Consider the following 24,612-nt stretch of genomic DNA (forward strand, 5'->3'; position numbering starts at 1 on the left):
CTCTAATGAACCCATGTTGGTTGCCCCTAAGCATAATCTCCCCTGCTGGCCCCTCGTGGACTTGTGCCAGAATAATTCTCTCAAAAAGCTTACCCAGGATCAAGGTAAGACTAACTGGCTTATAGTTTCCCAGGTCCTCCTTCCTCCCTTTTTTGAAGATGGGAACCACGTTGGCCCTCTTCCAGTCCTCTGGCACCAGTTCGGTCTGAGACAATGTGTAATTAGGTACTTAATCAGTTTTAAAGATCATTCACCTGTTAGGAAGGATGTAAGCAGATAATAAAAGCAGGCCGTGTCCAGAGAACCTTCATCCATATTTATGTAGTCTGCACTCAAGCAAGGCTCCATTGAACCCAGGGGGAGTTTGCCTAAATAAAGACTTGATAATATAACCAAGTAATCTGCATTAGAAGTGCGTTTATCTAAGGACTTCATGTTCTTTGTATACTAACATATCACATCAGTATAAAAGTTTCTTTTAAAATGTGTGAACTAAAGCCATGGTCATAGATCACATGCCACCAGAGCATCCTTCCACTGGTGTGGCGTCATTGGCAGCACACATGGGTACAGGGTAAGAAGAGAGCTGAGGTAATGGAATCACATCTTGCATTTTCCTCTTTGTCAATAGCTGAGATTTAAGTTTACCCCTCTGCAAACTGATGGATGATTAAAGGGCATGAGAAGATTTTCTTTCCTTTTTCTTTTTTTTCCCCCAGAGTGGAGCAAGAATCAACATCTCAGAAGGAAACTGTCCAGAAAGAATTGTGACCATCACAGGCCCCACGGACGCCATTTTCAAGGCTTTTGCCATGATTGCTTACAAGTTTGAGGAGGTGAAAAATGTTATTCCTTCCTCTTTGGAGGAAGATTACTGAGCAGATTTTAATAGACAGTGTTCAAGCTGAGATTGGTACTGTCTCAAATGCTGCCAAGTCCATTAATGTCTTCTGAAAATAACTGCAGGCCAAGTGGAGATGTTTAGTGCATTCCTGTGGCTACATTTCAGAATGCAGAATCCCATGGCATTGTCATGTGGCAGTGTTACAACATTATGCTGCAATGTCAAGAGACTGATGTAATGTTACTGGAATGGGGCAGGGAAGGTAGCACAAAATTTTAGGCCTGGGCTTTGGGCAGTGAGATCAGGACAGAAATGCTTGCTCAGCCAGCCTGCACTGGTGTTACACACTTTCCCTGTGCAGTCTGTTGCTGCTGCTGTGAGGAGCCAATGGGCTGTGATGCTGGAGAAGGTGCTCTGAGATGACACCATGCAGCCCCTCCAGAACAGTCAAAGAGGTGCTGTCACGGAGTAGGGCGCAGGAGCGGCCGTGGTCTCGCTAGTGCCCCCCCTGCCATGTCAAATAGGCGATCCAGCACCCTCTATTCTCGCCCACCACGTCTTGTTGGTTTATAGTTTTATATAGGAGGCTGCCTTTAGTCCACCTGGACATGGTGCTATAACTATCTGGGCTCCTACTCTCTATGGGGTGACCTGGTGCACCCCAGCCTTATGGGCTATGCGTGCCTCCTACCTCCCCTTTAGCACGCCCCAAGCCTTGCAGCTCTTCCGGACGTTATCTGGTCCCTTTCCTCTCCGCACCCTGCCAGGTGCCCTTGGGCTTGTCACGCAACCGGCGCCCCTTCCCTAGCGCCTCTGGGCTCGTCACGCAACCGGCGCCCCTCTAGTCGTTAGCCCTCTTGGGCTTACTAATAGTACTTGTTCCAGTTGGGCTCAGGCGGCCTGAGTCTTACCTGGCCCCTGTGACCCTTCGGGGTCCCACCCCTGTAGAGCCCTCTGGGACTCTGCCCAGTCTGCACTCCAACTGGGGTTTCTATCAATCAGATGTGCCCCCTTCTGGGGCTTCCTTCATGTGCGCCCTCCCTTGGGCTTCTCTCACATCCACACCCGCTCCTGCGGCTTCCCTCCGCTTTTGCTGGGCTCTTTCTAATCATTGACTCACCCTCGCCGGGCTCATCTCCCTAGCAACACCCACCCGGGGCTTCCGCTCGTGTGGCCCCTCTCTCTCGTGGCCAGACGCGAGCCACCCTCAGGCTTCTTACTGGTGCGCCGTCAGTGAGGCTCAGGTGGCCTAAGCCCTGTCTGGCCCCCTGCCCCTTTGCCGGGGTCCTCTCCCCTGCTCGGGTCTCACACCTATCACCCATCCAGGGCTGGGGTCAATCCCCCCATCTGCTGCGCCGCCTCGGCGCCATACAACTGTGCTGTGCCTGGCACGACTGCCGCGCCCACACAGGGCACTAGGAACCCCCAAAATGCTGGGGAGCTTCTGTGAGGCCTCCTCGCACCCCTACAGCCTCACCCGGTCCTCCAGGATAACAATATCCAACAAGGAACACAAAACAATGAGCCAACCGGCTACAACACAACCATAAGCCTTCTGGCTGTAACATAAAGTCCAGGCCCCACCTGGCCTTCCAGTAAGACCTCCTAGTCAGGGTTCTCTCCCCCCTTGCCATGATGCAGCTACTCATTCTATCAGTCTGCTCGCCTCAGCTCGGTTCCACTACAAAGCTCTTGCTCCTCCGGCTGCCAGAAGAGAACTGCCAGCCAGGCTCCGGCCTGGGCTGTTTATAAGGGCCCGGCCCTGCCCCCTTCTGGTCACCTGACCAACATAGTTGCCCCAGCAACCGGCAGCTGAGCTGCCCTGGTGATTGGCAGCTGTTCTTAACCCTTTTCCAGGCACAAGGCACCTACGTGACCTTGTGACAGGTGTCTTATAAGGAGGACAAGTTGCTGAGGAAAAAGGAGAGAAGAAAAGATAAGGTAGAGAGGACAAGTGGGGTTGGGGGAATGGTGAGTAGGAAGGGTTGTATGTGGGGTAGCGATAGGGAGGGGAGAAAGAAGAGATGTCCACTAAGGAGTGTTGCCCATGGGTGGGAGGTCTGAAGCAAATGAATTCAGGCACAGCTTCCTCTATAAGGATATACAAGCTTGTTCTGCTTGGGGTTCTTCTGGACCCTGGCAGCAAGGAAGTCATTCAGTTCGGCCCAGTTCTTAGCAGCAAGGAATGTAGCTTTCTTGCAATGTACAGGACTAACCACTTTCTTCCAGGTGGCCTTAACAGAGAGGCAAAGGACCAAGAGGACAGAAACAAAAATTGGAATTGCCTGTCCTCCTCCTTTCAGAGCTGTTCTGTCAAAACCAAGATTTAAGTACCCGAATGTAGACTAGATAGGCCTGTATGGATGCTGGATGTACTTGCCCTCATCTTTTTAAGGGGGAGATGAGTGAATTTTTGAGACTATCAATACAGGATTTTTAAGAATACTGTAGCTCACTGTTACATTGCACTTTCAATAGCAGATGTCAGACTCTTTTATCCCGTGTTGCAGATGGGGAAATGAAGTCACACAGAGAGGGAAAGTGACTTATCTAAAGTCACAGACCAGTTACAGAGCTGGGCCTAGAAGCCAAGTGCCCTGAGTTCCAGTTTAGTGCACTAGACCCACCTACCTCCTTTTCACTTCTGTGCTCACTCACCAAATGGAAAAGGCAGACATAGGAATCACTGCACATGAAAGGGTTGTATGCTTTGTATTTACAGTGGATTGGACATTTGATGGTATGAAGAGTGGCCTTTTCCTTTGAGGGTGTGAAAAGCTTTATTCTTCAGGAAAATTGCTTCAACAAGGCATAATTTGAAGGTGGTGTGTGCTTTGGGAGATCCCATCACTTTGCATTACACAGTCACTTTTTTTAACTTCGTCAGTGTGACATCTCCCTTGGGGTTTTCATCAAATTTAATTCAATTCTCTTTGACTTTTTCATTGTCAAGTGTAAAGATTTACTATGTGTAGCCTTCTGGGGTGAAGAGCAAATTCAACTCCCTTAATTGGACCTGAATGGTTCCTGGTAAAATCTCCGTAGGACAGCCTGATATGGGTATAAGAATGAAATATCTGTATGCTTGATGGAAATATGCTAACATATAGCAATCAACGTCTCTCCTATTGCTCAATAGAATAGCTTATACTGTGTCCTTATATCTCTAGCTAGAAAAGAGTTGAGGTTCATCCTGGGAGATCTTGTACTTAATTTTAGGTGGCACAGGGAGAGACTGTGAAAATGTGTCCTAAATATTCCCAAGAATAGGTTTCTAATGTAACATGCTTCATCATTATCACACGGTGACTTTTTAGCCATGATGAACTTAGATCAGTGGAAGTATTTTAACATTTTTGTAGACTTTCATATACTTTAAAGATCTCGTGGCATTTGAGGGCTGCAATTTATGGTAAATAAGCTAAGCATGCAGTCCTAGATGTCCCAAAACTTTTGTGCGTTTCAAGTAATGATCTTAGTGCGTTGGTGGAACTGTGTTATATTGCATTCACGTGAATAACACCAACACTTTCTGCCCCTGAAGCACCAAATTGGTTGACCAAAAGGAATGATGCCTTCAGTATGAGTTGGGAAAGCATTACAAACAGCTGTGCTAAAGCAGGAGTGCTCAACCCCTAGCTGGTAGGCCAGATCCAGCCTGCAGAATTGTCATATGGTCCTTGTGGCTTCTCCCAGGTCCAAAAATTTGGTGTTGGGGGAGTGGTGAAGGTGTTAATTGCTGCAGGCCAGGTGGCATGGCCCTGTGCACTAGATTGAGTGCATGGGGCTGGGGTGGAACAGGGCCAGGCTGAGCAGTATGGAGCCCGATCCAGGCACACAGGGCCAAGCTAAGGCAGCATGGGCAGTTTGGGTGCATGGGGCTGGGTCAAGGCAGTGCATGGGCTGGTCTGGGCACAAGAGACCCAACTTGGCATGTCAACCCCATGAGACACTAGTCCCGCATCAGTTATCCTAGTCCAAAGGGCCAAAAGAGTAAGAACCACTGTAATAAAGGGTACAGTACTGTCTATGGGCAGCCAGTACAAAATGCTGACTGGCACCTTGCAAATGTTTGACATACATAGTTATGCAGCTATGGAAATAGTTGACTGTCATGCTTTCTATTTTTAACAGCACGAGGTGATCACCACAGAGTTTTAGGCAAGGTTTAACATTAACTTGCCCATGTATTTAAGCCAGTTTAGATAGTAATTGTAAAGTAGAATACTTAACTCTGTTTTTTTTTCCTTTTTCCCCTTCTAAAGGACATAATCAACTCAATGAGCAACAGCACTGCTACCAGTAAACCACCAGTAACACTGAGGTTGGTTGTGCCTGCTAGCCAGTGCGGGTCACTGATTGGCAAAGGGGGCTCCAAGATTAAGGAAATCAGGGAGGTAATACAGACCTTTTTTACCCTTTGTTTTTTTTTAACTAATTATAAATGTAACTTATTAAAGCCACATTTTCAATTGCATGGCGCTGATTTTGCAGCTTCAGGAGTTAGTATCTACATGCATAATGCATCACCAGCAGTATCTGTGTTCAGCAACATAGTTGCCACCAGAACCTGTGCAAGTGACATGGGTTCCTGCCAGTAGTAACATGGTATTATATTTGGCTTCGAAAGAGGAGGAATATTGCAATATCTGCCCACTGTTATGTAGAGCGGCACAGGAAAGGACAGCAGCAGTCGCATAAAATGTGCAAACAAAGAATTATTAACCCATTTAACACACCAGAAATGAACATGCTAAAGTTAGAGCTGGCTGCAAAGAAATAGACCATTGGATGTTTTCTTTTATAGCTGCCACACATTCAGTTTTGCTGTTCTCCCTCTCTCCCTTTCTCTCTCCCTCTTTCTGCTTTTTCCAGTCAACAGGTGCTCAGGTTCAAGTGGCGGGGGACATGCTGCCCAACTCCACAGAGCGGGCAGTGACAATCTCGGGAACCCCCGATGCAATTATCCAGTGTGTCAAACAGATCTGTGTGGTGATGCTGGAGGTACAGTCTGTAACAATGGGGGTAAAGTATATAGGAAAAAATTATCTACAACCAAAATGACAATGAAAACCCTGGAGTAGTCATGTTTGTTATTGTTCGCCACCAGTTATTGGATTGTGGTAGTTTCCTGGTACTGTTACTTTCAAACCCATATCATGAACTTTCACTCAGCAGTGCATTCCATTATTATTTATAGTGTTAGGGGTTGAAATACAATGAAATCTGAAATAAGATATTTTCTACTGGGTCATGTCTAGAGTCACATGAAGGTTACTTTAGAAATTAGGAGGCCTTTTATGGAGTGACACAGAAAGAAAGGCTAGAGCTAGAAAAGCAGAGAGAAGAGTGTGGGCACAGAGAGAAATAAAATGTTTGACATGAGCTGAGGCAAACCCTTGAAGTGTTTGAAAACCAGGTTTTTTTGGTGGGAGAAGTCATTTTGGAACAAACCCTGAAATGAATGGGACTAGCATGGAATGGAGTGATATGGTCACTTTTGAATTTTCATGCAAGAGAAGGCAGGAACTGGTATTTTTCACATGCCAGAGTTTGCACAGTTTAGGGGATGAAATGCCATTTATCACAGACAATTACTGAGAGCAGTGTGCTGTGTTGATCTGCTGTGTGCTGTCTTAATGTCACAACAAGCCCCCGAATCAAATGCAATCATAATACTCTCAAGGTGAGGAAGGATCCTGCTCCTTGGACACATGCAGCTAGCTAACACAGAAGACATTTCTGCAATGTTGCATCCCTTTACCCCCTCTTGAAGGCTGCCTGACACAAGTTCATTTCCTACCTCCAATGAGAACTGCATGCATTCCTGTGACATAAGCAAAACAGCCACTCTTCCCTTCATTGGCTTGAAGAGATGCATATCTTATTGTGAGGCTTTAGAACAAGGAACCAAATGCTTGGTTGTGACCAATGACATTTAAATACTTGCAGACTAGGTCAGGAAAGATGCCACAAGTACTTTGAAAAGAAAGGAATTTGGTTAACCTCTACATTTCATAGTAGTAGATAAAAATCCATGCTGTTGGACAAAGATGCAATGGTAATTGTTAAGTGACACATGTAGTGTTTGGTCTTTATTGCTAGTTGAGAGTAATATTATCCTTGAAAATGCCAGTGCCATTTTGGTGTATAAGTGAAATGACTGCAGTGTATTGAAAGTAATAACTCCATACACATGTATAATAATATATAAAGATGTATAATAGGTATATGTCTGCTGCTAGCTGCTGTGAAGTGCTGACATTCTGAAGTTCTGACTAACTTTAAGAAGAGTTGCCAATTTGCTTTAGCTCTAAAGTTTTGGCTCACTAATAATGGTAATATTAATTACTAATACTAATAATATTAGCTATTTTTTTAACATTTGTTTTGTTTTAGTATTTTACAGTGATTTTCACTATCATCCTGAATCCTTTTGTTATCTGAGAAATAACACACTAATTTTTCCTGCATTGCTAATACACTATGAGAAAAAGCATATTTTTGCACATACATATATGGAATATATGTGTATGTGCATGTACACATGTGTACACATCCATGTACACACACACACTTATAGAAACTTTTGAAATAGTGTAGTTCATTTGGTGGATTTTATCTTTTCTGTGTTAATATTTATTGTGAGGTTTTTGATATTTTTACACTTCAGACAGTAGTGTCTATATATTTATAATATACACTAAGATCTCTGTAAGAAATGTCACAGGAAGAGCTTTCAAGAGATTTATTTCATGCATAACAATTATTTGTTTATGAGAAACCCAGCATAGAGTGAAAAGACATAATCCAACATACATGTATAAAAACACCATTCAAGCTAATAGTCACAGGATGTAGCTCAGGCATTCACATCTCAACAAATGGATCAGGCTAAGGCAGCAAACTGAATGGGTGAGTAGCTTGGACTTCTGGCAGGATGGAAAGCCAGGAAGCATGTATGTCTGGGAAAAGTCCTCCCAACGGTGTGTTAATTTATGGCTCCATTTTGCCTTTCTGTCACTAGCACAACAACAGCTCTTACACTGCATTCAGCTTCCAACATATTGTACAGGAGCCCAAGAAGACCAAGAGCTGCTGATGCTAAACTTCACTGTTGGCTGTAACCACATGTCATTCCAGCCATAACCTTGCCCCCCAGTTGTTCTTGCAATTCTCGTTCCATGATGGGAAATGTCAGGACCAAGCAGACTTCTATGTCACAAAACCACCACCATGCTGCCATGAGGCAGCATCCATTTTAGCAATGTGATCATATAGTCCATTAGCCAAGTAGGCTGGGAGATTAAATTTATTACTTGGCAATCTAGAGATGGCCCTTCATTGAGCATATTGCTTGGGGAGGCTTGTGTGTATGTGAAGTCTACACAGTTGCTACCTGTTCTATACCTCCTATGCAGTTAGGGGAAGGACTACATCTCTTATGCTCCTAAGTGAATCCATTCACCGCTACAGTAACATCACTGAAAGTGTTCATGATAGATTCATGGCATTTCTTTGTAGAAACAAGGAAACAATTCCAGGGAATTTTTTTTACCATTGAGTTTAGTAAAAATAATTTCATATGTGAATTTTATTTAAAATACTTTTCTTTTATTTTCCTTTGAGAACCTGGTTAATGTCTAACCCTCTGTGGGACAACATTTGTAAGATTCTGTGCACAAATCTAACTTGTTAAATGGCATTTTACTGTTCTCAGCATTAGTATTACTTTTAACATATCACTCTTAGAATGTCCAGTTAGACCTCGGCTCCTTATGTCTTCCTAAAGAAACTAAGTGCTTGGGCTGTAGATTTACCTTTGTAATATCTCAGTTGTAGACCTAATAACAAAATCTTTCTATTGCCACTTATTTCTGAACAGTTGGGTTTTTCAATGGAATTTCAAGAGTGCTGCTATTGTAAATATTTTCTCAGAAACAGAAACTTAGGGAAAAATAGATAAAAAGAGAAATAAAAAATAAAAAGGGAAATTATGGAATAGTGAATGTAGGGGACTGAATGCGGTTAAGTTTAGAAGGTATAACAACTTTAGGGGAGAAAAGAATTCCTCGCCTAATTTAATTTGAGAATAGTTTTTTTTTCCACCTATCAAATTATTATTTGCCTTTTATGCTCTTGTGTAGAAATCATAGTTTTCTGGTACCAACATTTTTTCTTTCAAAATAATTAAAGGACTTAATGTCCCATGGCAAAACTGCAGGACAAGGATTGTATTATAGCATTTGTTGTATTGTTGTGTTCAATGATGTATTTCAATGACACTTTCTCTTTACTAATATTGCAGGAAAGTTGTTCTAATGTTTTCTCTCCCTCTCCTTGTCCCTTTTCCTAGTCCCCACCGAAAGGTGCCACCATTCCCTATCGCCCAAAGCCCGCCTCCACCCCTGTCATTTTTGCAGGTGGTCAGGTAAGAGCCGACCCGCTTGCGGCCTCCACTGCCAACCTCAGCCTTTTACTGCAGCACCAGCCGCTGCCCGTTAGTGCACTCAGGTTTTCTCGCCTTCTCACTTGCATGGTGTCATCCCATTCATATTGTGCCATAGCAGCTGGACTTAAAGCTCTTTGCAAAACTGCTGATTGTTTCTTTGCCTGAAAAATTGGCTTCACTTCTCCATCCATCCATAGGGGAATTTCGAAACTACTTCCTCCAGCCAATTTGCAGGGGACTGAAGTTAATTGCAAAACATGCTTCTCACTTTCATGCATTCTAGGAAGAGACTGACTATCCACAGCAGCAAATCAGCACTCACTTTGGATTACAAATCTCACCACATTAACATCTTACTCCTGCAAGGTAAGGGCTTGTAGCACAGGATACTAAGCAAGTGCTTTATCTGAGATCACAGTAAGCATAACCATGCTGGACTGAAAGTCAGAGTGTGTTCTGAACAGCTACACAGCAATAGTTACTATGATCTCAGTCTGCTCTGGACAGGGCTAGAGCCACCTGTGCATGCCCTGCAGCCACTGACTCCAACACCAGGCACTGACTCCAGCACCAGCTTACATGCCTGCCCATGAGATCATGCAACCCCCATTCCCAGAGCCCACATCCTCCCTCCTTACCACATGCCCAACACTCCCCAGCTTGGCAGCATCTGCTCCTGGCAGGCTGAGGCAACCTGGGTCTCTGCTACAGGTGAGGCAGATGGAGACATGGGGAGCTAAGCCTGGAAGGTGCTACTCCTGCCTCTGAATCCCACGACTGCTAGATTACTCATATTATCTCTAAGAAGTAGCCTGACAATAGCTGAGATCTGTGAAGTGGTCTGATGATAGCTAAGATGTGGAGATACTCCCATGAAAAGCTGTAACTGGTACAATATAAATGCACTTAGTATGTGTTTCCCAAAAGCTCATGTTTTAAGTGAAGTTAACACATCCTAAGTGTAACATACAGCATGACCCTAAGGTGCTGAGTGCTGTGACCCTGATCCAGCAAAGACTCAGTTTAAGTTCACCCATACTCAGTTTAAGGAGCTGGTATTCAGCGCATGATTAAGTGCTTTATTTCAAGCTCAAAGTACTTGCAGGCTCTTAGCGCAGGGTGATATGGAATTGGAATCTGGTTTGAATGTGTTCTGACCATTAAAATTAGGGCTGTGTCTAAAGCATCACACATTTGCCAGTTTCTGTTGCCAGTCTACCTTAGCTGAAAAATTAGCCTAATTTGGTTTACAGTTCTGCTCATTTTTGGCCAGCATTTCATCTGCTAATGCACAACAAAACCCAGTTTTTGTTGAAAATTATCCATTTTAATTATGTTTGATGTGAGAAAAGGTTATTCATTGAATGCATTAAATACATTCATTTTCTAGCAGTTTTAGATTCATTCAAAAACATTTCACACAGGTTCTAAAATGCGATGACATAAGCAAAGAATCTCTGTGCCATTCAAATGTAGCACTGAGTGCCTCTGCTCTTCCAGGGGCAGATCCAGTTCCTAATAAAATCAATGGAAAAAAATCACTTTGTTCCCTGTTGACTCCGAACCAAGGTGCTCAGCACAACTCACAGAATTCAGGGTATAAACAGACGTTGCCAAATGAAGTGGATCAGCTGTGGCAGGATGCATCTTGCCACAACTGATCCACTTTCTTGTCTGAAACATAAATTGTCCATTGCCCCTCATCGGACCCCTGATGGGACAAAAGGTGATGCATTCTTCTTGCTCATGTCCCTTGCTGCCTTGCATGTCCTTGCTGGGACCTGTGCTGCAAGGAGGTGCAAGGTTTTTCACATAGAGGCATAGGTCAGTGGGGTCCTGGTACAGGGCCCTGGGGGCATAGGGTATTGCAGGACCCTGGCAATCCCCAGCACCCCATGCCTCTATGCTGGGACTCGCATCGACCCATGCTCCATGTGAAGTATAAGTTGGTGCAGGTCCTGACAAGGCAGCAGGGGAATTCCTGGCATCTTGTGCTTTCATGCTGAGATTCACTGTGGGTCCCACACAGACTTGAGCTTCATAAAGAGGCATGGGTCAGCATAGGTCCCAGCGTGGATGCACAGGATGCTGAGAATTCCCTGGTTTCATGCCACCCTGGGCCTCCTTGCCAGGACCTGCACTGCTTAATGCCTCCTTGTGAAGCATGGACAGTGTGGGACTTATCGCATGTCCTTGCAGGGAGGTATGAGGTGCTGTGGGTTCCCCGGGTCCCATGCCTTCTTGTCGGGACCTGCATGGGCTTTCTCCACTAATGGAGATGTGCCCTTGTTGATCCTGGGGTGAGTATCCAGAAGTGGAGAACCCTGACTTTCCCTGTGTACAGAAAGGTGCCCCAACATTCCCTGATGTTCATCTCTAAGTGGCGGAAGCTGGGCAGTTGGTTTGGGGCTAGTGGGACCCAGTCCCGCATGAGAATTCCCAGGGTGTGCAGCATTGCGTCCCTCAGGTCCCTGGAGCACTTGCCTGGGTGGCTGGAGAGTGTGCGCAGCTCCGGGCTGCCTGCGCTCTTCTGCTACCAAGCACGTAGACCTCTGCTGCAATAAAGAAGCACTATCTTTTGTTGTGGCCACAGATGTTGTACAACAAGGGTTAGGGTTGGCTACTTGCTCACCACTTGTGCTGCCATAAAAATGTAGGTGATGTCTGTTTCTACTTTCAGACACCCTTTGTCCCACTGAGGAACACCACTCATTAAAGGTTTGGCTGAGTACAGACTTAAGGGTTGGGCCTTATATTAAAACTTTAATTACTTACACACATATCAGAAGATAATGATGTACAAGGAAATGTACATTATTTCTAATGGACAGACTGTTAAATAACAGACAATGTTGCATTTTCTTGAGTGCACACAGGGTGAGCCAAGGCAGAGTTTGGCTCGTAGTTAAGTGTAGTTTATCATAATCCTTTGCAAGCTAAATTGAACTCTGTTTTCCTTATTGAATAGTCTTCCCCTTCCACAGAACTTGCACACGTAGGTGTGCCAGAAATTTGCATACAGAATTAATTTTGGATGCTTACGCTGTTTCAGATAATTAAGGCATGTTTTTATTAAAACTCCTATCAAGAATTATATGGTTTTTAAAATCCCCTTTAAAAACAATTGGGCAAATGTTATCTCTATCTGATACTTTTCATTTAACCTTTTGTCACAAACTGACCATCAAAGAACACCCCACATTATCTAGTTTACATCATTCTTTTAGCTCAGCTCTAAAATTGATTTGATAGAGGCCAAATCTATATGCCAATATTACACCAGCTGACTGAAGTCATTTTAAAAAACAGTTTCATTAAGGAAATATAACCTGTTGTGTAAAACCCTTGAAGTGGTTTCTAGTTGGCTTACAAAAATGATTTTAGTTACTGCAGAGAGAGAAGATCAGCATTCAAAGCATTTTCAGAAATATATATGGGTAGTATTCAGAAACTCATCTTGCAGGTGTTTTATTGCCAATTGCTGGTAATTATTTTATCTATCTAATTCAGTCATCTCTTTAATTAAATCTCTGGGTTTTTTCACTATCCACCACTGTAGTACCTAATAATTTAATTAGAAGAGGGAATGCCCCCAGGTCTGCACTAACTTCCCTTCAGGTCAGACTGAAAGAAGACAGAAATATATCTAGCTATAATTTCAGAAATATCCGTTTGTAGGTGTTTCAGTAATTGTGTGCTTCAAGGACTGAACACCCAGCTTGGACACACAAGGTCTGGTGTTCAGTGGGAATGAGCACCAACCAGTGCCACTGCTTTCAAGTGGAGTCATAGCTACTTAACACCTTGCTTTGTAGTAGCTGAATATCTAACAACTTCTTCCAAGACGACATGCTTAAAGGGTTCTTGTCCCCTGAACCATGATAAATAGAAATATAAACCATGATTGAAACACATGGAAAAGACACATGCTTTGATAACAGAATGTTGCATTTGTAGCTGTCTCTTACTAGTCAATAAAATCAAGATAAGTACTCATTGCATCATTTATTCACTCTAGTTGCATGAAAGCGCTTTGGGTCCAGCTGTTCAAGTAACTATCTTCTTACAAGGGAGAGTAAGATGGAAGAAACGTTTTGTCCCTGATATAAACGTGTTGGTGTCTTGAACAGAAGTTATTTCAGGGCAGAAATAACCCTCTACAGTTCAGACATTTCTCATTGTTTGCTCTAAAATGGAATACTGTTTTGTCCTTTGGGTTTGATTTACATCGCTTCTTGGCCTCTTGAAGGCTCAGATCAAGTGTGTATCAGTTTTTCACACCTTGTAATGCTGGGCTAAATATTTAGCTTCTTTCCCAAAAAATGCTTTCTCTGTCCTTTGAATAGGAGAAAGTCCTATTTAATTGTACGACTCCTGTATCCAAGATAAAGGGCAAGTGCCCCTGCTCTATGCCTGGAACAACAAGTGATGTAGAAGAAATGCCCCCTAGCTGCCTCAGTTTCTCATTCTCCCCGTGTATGCTGCGGCATTGATGAACATCAGGCATTCAATACAACGCAAGCAACTTTATTGTCTTAGTCTTACCAAATACCACTAATTCCTTCAGGATGCCTTGGTTTAATCTGTTTCCCAACAGCCTAAATTGCTCCCATTCTCCCCAAAATACCCTTTTTACCTGCCATAAGTTCTCCCAGTGCCGGGCAACACCTTTAATTACTGCAGGCTTTCCTATTCTGCTAACAACCTTCTCATCTCTCAGTCCCAGTCTATCCTAACCCTCCTCGCAACATCCAGCCAACTGTCTCAGGCTCTCCCATCCCACAATACATGGCCACCTGTCTCAGCTCTCCCAATCTTCCATATCCACCATTTTCTTTCAAGGCTTCCTAACTCACTTATTCCCAAGCTCCTGGTGTTTGTACGCCATCCCCACATATCGTGTGAGCAATGATTTCTGCTTCCCCACCCTACTTGCCCTCAACCTGAGGCACCCTGAGCATAGTCACTGACTGTTACAGATAGCAAATGCTCCCCGTGGAGCTACATGGGAATCAACAGCAGTTGAAAGTAGTTGGAGAGAAGGGCCAGGAGCTTATGCAGTGACTGTGTACTAGTCACAAGGCAAAGTAGTACAAGTGCACTCACCCTTTAATAACTTACTGCACCGCTTCTCCTTCCATGCTTCCAAAAGCCATCCTGACCTTTGAGCAGGATTCCAGGAGCAGCTCAGGTTCTGTGGAGCCTGGGGCCATGTGGCTATTTTAGGAGTTGTATACATGCCCTGGCTTCTGTACAGGTGGCACAAGACCTAAGCCTTTGTGGGCCATGGTTTCTGTCCCTTCTTGGGAAGGGAAGCCTCAGACGTGACTGACTGCATACCTCCAGTATCACAACAATAGAGTTATCCATATAACGTAGCTCCAGGACTCAGAAGGATATGCTATATCATAATGTCAGGGGGTACTTGAGCAAACATATTGGTGGGTTAAGTCAATGGAAGCACAGAAAGTTGCATGTAAATCTACCCAAAGTAAGATGCCATGGTTTTTTCCATGTGCTTTTGACTGGCAGTATCTGAAATTGTGTTGGGAAATGCTGATTTGTTTAAAAGCAATTACTGAATTGTAATGTCAGTTTTTAAGAACATTGACTTTCATCAGGACACCTTCATATCTGTAAGTAACTCTGCATTTAAAGGAAGACATTCGGTAGAATATCCCCAAGAGGCTGGACTTATTTTAAATATATTCTTGAATGTTATGCTTATTGTCCTACTCTTTTAAATTTCTGTAATCAGTGAAACCTGTCTAGAATTAAGTAAGTATATTACTGAATACAGAATATAATTTATCATCCATTTGGATCCTATTTGTAATCAGTTGCTGTAAACTGTAGATGGCAACGGACAATGTTCAAAGTCTGACCTCCAAAAGACAATTAATCAAAATATCAAATTGAAATTCAAAGGAAAATTTAACATTTGAGAGAACAGCCTCAATCAGCTTTCCTTATTACTATACTTTATGCGAAAAAGATATGAGTGGGGAATTTAACCCTTTGGAGACTGAGGACATCGAGAATGTGCCTTAAGAAATGGTAATGTTCTAAATGTCAAAGAATTTTGCTTCCAGAAATGAAAACCAAACAACAACAAAAAATGCTTGTTGCCTTTTAGTTTCCAACCTTTCTGCTCTTGTTGTTCTTCACCCAGCCAATCTAGGGATATCACTGAAGTGACCAACTTGTTGATTTGGAGCAATGTTGTAACTTTTTGACCATTCAAAAATTTTCTTTTCTGTGCTGTCTTTACTCTCCCTTTACAAACTGTTATCCATCTTTTATGCCATTTATTTTGGAATCATCTGAAAATGTTTTGATTACAAAGATAACCCAATAAGTTCTTTGATACTAGAGTTTCTGGTAGATGGCTGTTTGTATCTGTAGTGCTTATTTTTGAGGGGATAAAAAGAATATATTAAAGCTTTGATAAAAATCCAAGATCCCTTGAAAATACCAAACTAGATCCCAAGGATATAGAGAGGGAAATTTGCTGTAATGCAGACAGTAAGCACAAGGCTCATATATCACTTAAATGTAATGTATGCACTATTTTGAGGGCATAAGGGAGATGTAAGTGGCATACATGCCTTGTATTGGCTTCCTGCACAGAAATACATTTCACCTTAATATGGCTTTATGGTAAGTGTAGATTTAGCAAGGTATAAAAACTGCACATTTTATAATAGAAAACAAAATATTTGAAAAAAATCCACTTTGCTTTGTGTTACTTTCCACAATGTTTGAGTAGGTATTTGTGTTACCTTTGCAAAAGTCAATGACTACATCACAGATATCACTGGTCCTGAGTCTGATTCACTTACCTGGTTTCACCATGGTGAATACCAGCAATCTCTTCATTTTTAATTCTGCACCTCATGGGATATGTTAATCAATGACTGTATGCATGTTCTTTATATAAAGGCACTTGTTTAAACTTTTTAACTGCACAGCTCAGCAAATTCTGTCAGGCTGAAAAACCATATTGTTTTTACTCTGATGAAAAATATGCACATGTATTGTTTCAGTGATTTTTTTTTTTTTTTTTTTTTTTTAACTAGTGTTCATTTGAACAGAGCATAGGATCCCTTTATTTGTGATGATCCTGAGAGGGAAGTTTCCGTCTGTTGAAGCCAGTACTGGGAACAGAGAAATCTCTTCCATTTTCTGAATTAAACCTTTTTCAGCTGTCCCAGTCACAGCTGGACCCTGGGCTGGATTATTTTTCTTTCTTTATAAACACTGCCTTATGGAATAATAGATTTAAGAGCTGCCCATTAATTTGGATAGAAACAGGCTGTCCAAACTCCTTGTGCATCTTTTTAAATCCCAGCCATAATATCTGGCAGTGTAAATGAATATTCATTTGGATAAAGGATCCAGTCCTGCTGGCAGTTACCAATAGAAGTTTTGTCTAAAGTAAGGACCCTGCGTCTGCACTCTTAATATGTTTTCTGAATTACCTATTTATTTTACAAGTATGGATCATGAGTGGGTGGAAAATAAAAACAATTAATGGACTTTGAAGTGGGTAAATTCAGTGCATGCTTTGTAAGACTCAGGCCATAAGCATAGCTGAAAGCTGTCAGATTCAGAGCCTGGTTAATATTGGCTCCAAAGTTGTCTGCTGCATCTTTGCTTATCTATGGCTGACATTTATAACTTTGCACAGTGCAGTTCCATTAAACTACATTTATTATAGTGAGGGCAATTACTTAGAAAGTCCAGTCCTAAAAGTTACCAAGTACCCCTAACACAAGGTTACCGAGTTCTTGTCAGATGCTTAGTACCCTATGGGACCAGGCTGATCAAATCAACTCCTGCTTACAGTTGTGCAATTTTTAAATTAAAGTTAGAATGTTATAAAAGAATGGTCTCCACATAGAAGAAAATGAGCCTTCAGAAATATGTTTGAAAATGTAGTCCAAAGGGCTTTTATATGTACTCCGGAAGTGTCTCTATCGTCTGAATTTTAATGGTCTTAGTTCCACAGCCTGTCTGCATATAGACTGTCTGTCACCTGCCACAAGGAACTTCTGTGTTGCACATACCCAGCAGATGCAAAATAGAGCCATAACTCCTGCAAACAACATGCAATATGTTTTTCTAGTGTAACATGAAATCAAAGGGTGATGAAATTACTTCACTTACTATGAAAATATTTCCATGATTGTGACTCCACTGTCATAGTCACAGGGCTTACTGTGCCCTGTGAAGTTGGTATGGAGATTAAAAGAGAATATAGTCAATCACTTTAAAACTTCCATTCATTTAACAAATGTGCTTTTTATGTGTGGTCTTAAGATGTTCTTTGGAACTAAAATCACTTAGTTTTACACACTGTACTATCCAGTACAGTCCCAGCAATGTTCTGATCATCCAAATCTTTCTTAGAAAGATGTAATCAGATCACAATGAGAGGTTGGAAATTATCACATTACAAAGAGTTTTTTTAAGCAAACCAGCTGCTGATAAGTATTTGTAGGGCTTCCCGAACATAACTGTGTTCAAAAATCTTGTACAGCAAAGTGTGCGTTGGGTTTAAGTACTGTGTAGCAATTCTGTAGTTCTGGCTTAGTGTTGAATGCTGAATTAGAAATCCTGTAATCCAAACAGAAGCATTTTGGGATTTCTCTGTAGGCTTGCTAAAAAGCTGTATTTTAAATAATTAAATTATAATTATGTAATTTAAAGGACCGTTTTGGGTCTTTTTACTGAGCAGTGCTGCTGCTTGTTACAGAAACCTTTTTAAGAGGGAAGACATGTTATTTTCATGACACTATAGTTAGCAGTGTTCTTTCAGTCCAGTGGTCTGGATTGGAAAGCAGAGTGTTTTATAGTTGGCATTCCAAAGAATTACAGCTGAAAGGAACTGAATAGGAGCAATTTTAACACTGACACTGACTAGGGTACTATGGAGAAGGGTGAGGTTGCCCTATCTGGCTTAATTTATATGTGACTGTACATGTCAAAAAATCAAAACACCTTCTCTGTTTTACCATATGGGTTATTGAAAGGAAAAATAATTTGGTAAACAAGCCTCAAGTGAGACATAGGACTTAACTGGATGCTGCTGTAAAGTCTAATAATATATATTTTTTTCTTTTGCAGGCCTATACAATTCAGGGACAATACGCTATTCCACACCCGGATGTGAGTTTTACCTTAATTTTTCTTATATCCATTCTACTCTTCTATGTCACCTGCATGCTTCTGTTAATTACTACTAATATTAATATTACACAATAATATTAATACTGTATTCTCAAAGTAACTGACCATGTGTAGTATCTATAATACCTTGAATAGCCTTTAACCTATTAGCACTAAACTTTATTAATATTGAGGACTTGGCCTGATGCTAAATTACTGTATTGTTCAGTGCTATCCCTTTACTAAGATATACATCCTATATGCATTTTGTGCCTTAGAGAATGGTCAAAATAGTTTTTCACCTCTACTGCCTCATCTTCATTAAATGTTGATAATCAAATGCATACAATGACTTATCTAGGTGCTAATGTGAAAAGGCAGATGTATTTGAAAACTTAGGGTATTATGGCTGTCTCAAAAACTTTGCTTTCAGAGCTGTGCCTTCCTATAAGTTTGTCATTAAATATGGTCTCAGTTTTACTGGAAAGGAAGTCTGTATGTCTGATGATGCTGAATTCTTCCCATTTTTCAAAACAAAATAGTTCAATAGCTTAAGCACAGACTATAAAATGCTAAGTTTGGTGAATGGGAACAAACATCTTATTTGGCATAACATAGAGGTGAGACCCCAAAAGTTGCCTAGCAATGAGTCAGTCAGCAAAGCTTTCTGTTGTGCATGATTTATCAGTAGGAAAGGATGTAGGTAATTATAGCGTATTCTTGCTATTTTCTGGTTGTTCTGGTGATCTCAGTATTAGTCTGGTGGCGAACAGGAGTGAAGAAAAGGAGAAGAAAGGGCTGCTGTTTCTTAGTTAAACTATTTTTTTCTTGATGCCTATTTCTAGTGATATAAACCTGGGTACAGGTGGCAAAGGGCACATCCCCTTTGCAGCCTTCACCAGTATGCCTCTTTGGCAGCTTCTTTAGTGTTTTCCCCCAAACAAAATTAGGATCAGTACATGAAATCCCATGTATAGCTACAACCTCCACAAATAACCCAGTCCACAGCCCCATGGATTGTCTGGCCTACCTGTTTGCTTCAGTTCCTTAGGGATGTGAATGAAGAAGCATGAGAAGCCCACTTCTCACTGTAGCATCAGTCTGCACTATACTACAATAAATTAGGTTAAGTACATTACCACTTCTTTGAAACTTGAGGGGGTGTGCTTGCAGTTCCCAAGACTCCTAGCTGAATTTGAAGACTGAAGCTGGTGAGACAGGTGGTTTGAACTCCAGATCTGTATTTCTATGAGTTGCATCTTAAAGTGTTGTATAGGAAGCCAAACTTAGGCTCTAAGATGTCTCTGGTATGAGAGAATTTTATAGAGAACAACCTGTGAAAGGAAGAATCCCTGTCTTCCATGGACTTCATGATTGGCAGAAGCATGTGAAACACATAGTTAAGTAAGACCCAAGAGAGGTCATCTCTAAGATAACAGTGATCTAAACCACTGAGGATTTTGTAGTTACAATCAACGTCTAGAATTTCACCTGGAAGTGAATTGCCAATTACGGCAGTGGACAGAGCGCAAGTGTAATATTATTTTCTCTTTATTCTGGCCTAGCCAGTGATCAATAGCATCATCTTATACTAGCTGAAGTTTGCTGAAGGTTACCTCTTTTGGGTTAACCCCAGGTACACCAGGCTATAGTTTATTGTTGAGGTAAGAAAGATGGACAAAACTGGTCCAGTGAAAAGAAGCAGCCTCTTTGCCATCCTGAAGTGAAAGGAAGCACTTCTGCTATACTATTTTCCGTGAGTCCATGAGTGGGAAAGAATCTACTGAGATCTCAGGCTTGAGGCCCACTCTTACCATTGGCATCCCAATTTTGATGGGCTATTTAAACTAGCTAGCTTTCCTCCATGGCCCAAACTTCAGTTGAGAAAGCCAGGAAATTATCTAATGTAGATTCAAAGAAGAGGAGATGCAGACCTCTGTGTTCTCGGCTTCTTGGTTATGCGTTGGTTCATAGCTCCTTGTGACTTTCTCTGGTGGCTTTACATGGACATTGAACAAGGGGAAAGATGGAATGGACCCTCATGGGATGCCATGGCTAACCCCATTGATAAGAAGAAGCAATTACATAATACAACCCTTTGAATTCTATCTTAAATTGAGTGGAACCACTTCAACCACTTTGTCCAGTCCTTCCAAGACAAATTGGCAACCCTTTGTAGTCAGTAGCATCTAAATCATTGACAGGATCTAGGCATACTAGCACAAATAACTGACTTTTGTTCTTATCCTGAGGAGGCTGCTCACTACCACAACTTTTTCAGAAGAGAAAAGTGGCAGACCTTTGATGATTGTCATAGGTTTTACAATTGAAAGATGAGCCAGCTAATAGTATGTTTGAGAGCTGGGCAAATAGGTACTCTTTTAGAGCCACATTAGAGTTCTTTGCCCCTAAAGACACAGGCATTCACCACTGGATTCCACTAGTCAGAGAAAATGGGACTGGGTTGGCAATGCATGAAGAAACATTTACCAGTTCTCACTTTGTTGTTCCAGAGAATATCCTTCATACCTAACCAGTGTTGTCTGGGAAGCAAATTGATTGCTCTCTGCAGTGAGAAACAGTCCATTTTGCAGGCTAGCAAAGGCAGTTTGATTTATTCCCAAAGCTCACTATCTAGGAGCATTCCAATGGCCAGGGCATGGCAGGTGTTGAAGTAGAGGACAGGAACAATTGCACAAGATTAATAGTGTTTTATGAAACATTTAGTTATTTTTAGAATCTCTCTCTGGAAAATGTCACCATTTTCATATTTTTTTTTAAAGAAAAAGGCCTTTGAAAATCCAGTTATTTTGTTGGAGGTGGGGGGCAGGTAATTAAAAAAATTGATGTTTGGCTTTTTTCATCCTTCCCACTTCTTCTCCAGTTCTTTGTTTTCCCTCTTATTTCACTGGAGAAAATGGTGGAGGACACAGGAAATGGAAAAAGCTAAAAAATGAAATAGTTTCAGAGACTGAAAGTTTCTTTTTTGTAGAAAATTCAGGAAAAATGTAAAAGATGACAGAAATTACCCACCAGGTTTTTAATTTTAAGTAAATCTTTTTGTCAAACGTAAAGATCAAATAATATTTTGAACTCACTTTTGTAGCTACATATCTCGATATAGACATGGAAAAATATATAGTTATAATATTTCACCTCCTTATCTATGCTCTGTTTGCTAGTCTGGAAGTTTTAGGACCAAAGAGGCTGCATTGATTTCAGAGAGCTGCTTCTCTGAGCTGGTCTATGCCAATATTAGGATTGGGGAAAGACCTTGTTCTCTTAAAGTGATGATTAAGTCACAATACAGGCATATTCGTTTTACCTATGCCTGCCAAACTGTTGTTGTCAGGGACTGGATCCAGTGAGTATGTATTGCGTGTACAAGGTCAGAAATGTCTGGGATAAATCTCTGAGGGTCATAAATGACTGATCCTAATAATGTAATGGTTATATCATACTTATGTTACAATCCATCTGCAAGTGTATTGTGAGGGTCACATCATCTTATGCTGTGCTTTTGTTGGATTTCATAACCTCCGAAGATTGGCCATGACGAGTGCTTGGATGTAAAACTTCCAGATAAAAGTGGTGCCCCTTGGAGCTATAACAAATAATATGGTGATTCAGGATATGAAACTCTCCCTCATGAGGTAGTACCAAGGTAGTGCTACATTACAGTGCTGGGCACCAGGACTGTTTTTTCTATAGAGTGCAATAATTTTTGTGCAGTGCTTTGACAATTGCAGAAATGTTGGGTAGATGACTGGTAGAATGGAGCTGTTCTGGTATTTATTTGCCTGATTCTTCTAATACCCCTGTTTAAATACTAAAAAATATAGGCCAAATATAGTACTTGGTTGAGAGAGGAAGGGAATATGGAGATTTGTATCTTTTGGGGGCATTCCCAGGGATTTTATATTTACAGACTAATTTGTGCCATATGTTGGAAGAAGGGCTGTGTATAGAAGGCCATGATATGACAGATGTCTGATCTGGTGTGGGTAGGGTTGCCACCTTTTACACCAGGGGTGCACAACTCACGTATGTACCTGGGCTAGAGGTGATGTTGGCCAAAGTGAGGAGGGCTGAACCCAGTGCTGTGCAAAGCGCAGCACTCCAAATTATTACTGGGGAATTTAAAGTGCTGCACAGTGCATGGTGCACCAACATTTTTGCCATAGTTTTGAGAGGGGGAAGGGGCGAGAGAGGAAAAGAGGGCAAGAGAAAGATAGAGTGTATTGGGGTACCCATGTACCCCCTGCCAGGGGTACCCTGCCTGGGGTACCCATGTACCACAGGTTGAGAAACTATGGCTTAATAGATTTGTAGATGCTCAGACATTACTGCAGAGCTAATTAGGCAACTCCACAGTAAACGTCTCATGTAGATGCACCTTTTGTATACCCAGCTAGTGCTTATTGACTTCTGGCATTGACTGAATGCCAAATTGTCCTTTTGTTTGATAACAGCTTTGATACACTCTCCTGTTGGAGTAGATTCATCACAAATGAAAAAAATTCTTTTATTTGATAGATATTCATTTCACATGGGTTTTTGTGTAGTTTCTACTATCCATATTGTAAAGACTAATGTCTTTGCAATTTTTAGCCATTCATGCCAAAATTCACGTTTGTTAACTGTTTCTATTTATTTTGGAGTGAACCGGGTCATTAAAAGAATATCTTTTTTTTGAAGAAGAAAATATATAAACAAACACTGCTTCATATTACAGTAAAATACTTAGAAATAGAAAAAGTACAAATTTATCTTTAAAAAACTGCCAAGAAGTAAAACCAAAAGCATACCTTACTACAATGAGAAGGTGGAGATTTCAATTGCATAGATGTTAGAAGGCCAAATATAAATTGGTATAATTCCAGTGGGCTAAGGCTCTGGCTCAGAAAAGCCAGAGTTAAGGTTTCCTGGGAATTCTCATATCTGTCCCCTTGCATGTGCACGTCACATCTTTTATACCATCACCATACAATCCTAGGGGATGTGACCTCCTGAACAGGTCATCCCATTCCTGTGATGTTGGCATGCAGTGCATTACATTATTTATATAACAGATGCCATTAAGAACCCAGCATATAACACAGTTAACTCTCAGTTAAATAGAGGGATAAATTACAGAAATCTCTTCATATCAAGTAGATGGTAACTGTTGGCAATTGTGGAAATGCTGGAGTTTTCAATAGCACTGTGAAAGGAGTTTGACACCCAGCTGTCAGTAACTTTTAGTGAGGTTCAGGCTCCTAACTTTCTCACGTCCCTCTGAAAATCTTAGACTTAATGGCCACCATTGCATGTTGTATGACTTTGTATTGAAAGTCTCTAGTGTGAATCTCATGTTGTTAAAGAATCACTATGGTCAGATTCATCTGGAAAAATCTTTATTTCTTCATTCTGCCTTCCCTAAAGAAGGTGTGTGTCTTATTTGGGGGCATGTGGGATGTGAGAAAATATGGGGACTTACAAACACAAACCATAGGCAACTGTGCTCCTACAATATTAATGCAAACCACTAACAGTGGCATTTAATATAGCTAAGGCAATTTTTAGAGGTGCTGTATTTATCTAGTGTAACAGAGAGCACAATGTAAGTCATAATTTTTCAGTGTACACATTTTAGACAGTTTGGCATAATATTTCCTATTTTTTTGCTTCATACATTTCAATTTCTCTCTTACGTAGACCGTAAATAAAAAAAAGATGTATTCTTTTTTAGCCAGACAAATTTACTCTTTCTTCTAATTTTCCTTCTTAAAAAATCCCAGCATTAATTTGTACTGTGTTGCTTCTTGGTATGCTACTTCTCTTTCTTACAGGAATAAAACATGTTATGGTATGCTGTACTGTAGGAATATTTATTTGCTGGTTCAGTGTTAGAAAAAGAATATTGGGTTCTGGTTCATTATACTTTGGCTTTATTTTGAAAAATATGGTGAGACTTCATTTGTTGCCTGAAAGAAGACTGAATGCTTTGGCTGTATAATTCTCTCTCTTGCAAAGTTCTGTTCATTAAAACAGTGTTGAACAATTGAATTAATAGAATATGACAGAAAATGTTCTATGTTTGTCTTCTACAACAGATATTTGTATATTTGAACCTCTTCTTTTTTAGAGACTCCTAAAATAATAG

At 41.3% G+C, this 24,612-nt stretch overlaps 1 protein-coding gene across 36 annotated transcripts in view; it reads left to right on the forward strand.

Annotated features, from left to right (window-relative positions):
- The window catches only part of PCBP3 (poly(rC) binding protein 3), a 293,840-nt gene that overhangs the window by 198,810 nt on the left and 70,418 nt on the right, over window positions 1–24,612 (forward strand). For 20 of the 36 annotated variants that reach the window (XM_019523272.1, XM_019523269.1, XM_019523265.1 and 17 more), the window contains 5 exons: window positions 720–836; window positions 5,110–5,241; window positions 5,720–5,869; window positions 9,201–9,344; window positions 18,426–18,467. In XM_019523272.1, coding sequence (XP_019378817.1) covers window positions 720–836; window positions 5,110–5,241; window positions 5,720–5,869; window positions 9,201–9,344; window positions 18,426–18,467 — 585 coding nt within the window. The remainder of the gene's footprint in view (window positions 1–719; window positions 837–5,109; window positions 5,242–5,719; window positions 5,870–9,200; window positions 9,345–18,425; window positions 18,468–24,612) is intronic. The other 16 variants (XM_019523257.1, XM_019523261.1, XM_019523262.1 and 13 more) reach the window with 5 other exon arrangements.

This window comes from Gavialis gangeticus, unplaced genomic scaffold (assembly GCF_001723915.1).
Source record: "Gavialis gangeticus isolate Ggan-Ray unplaced genomic scaffold, GavGan_comp1, whole genome shotgun sequence".
Taxonomy (NCBI): domain Eukaryota; kingdom Metazoa; phylum Chordata; order Crocodylia; family Gavialidae; genus Gavialis; species Gavialis gangeticus.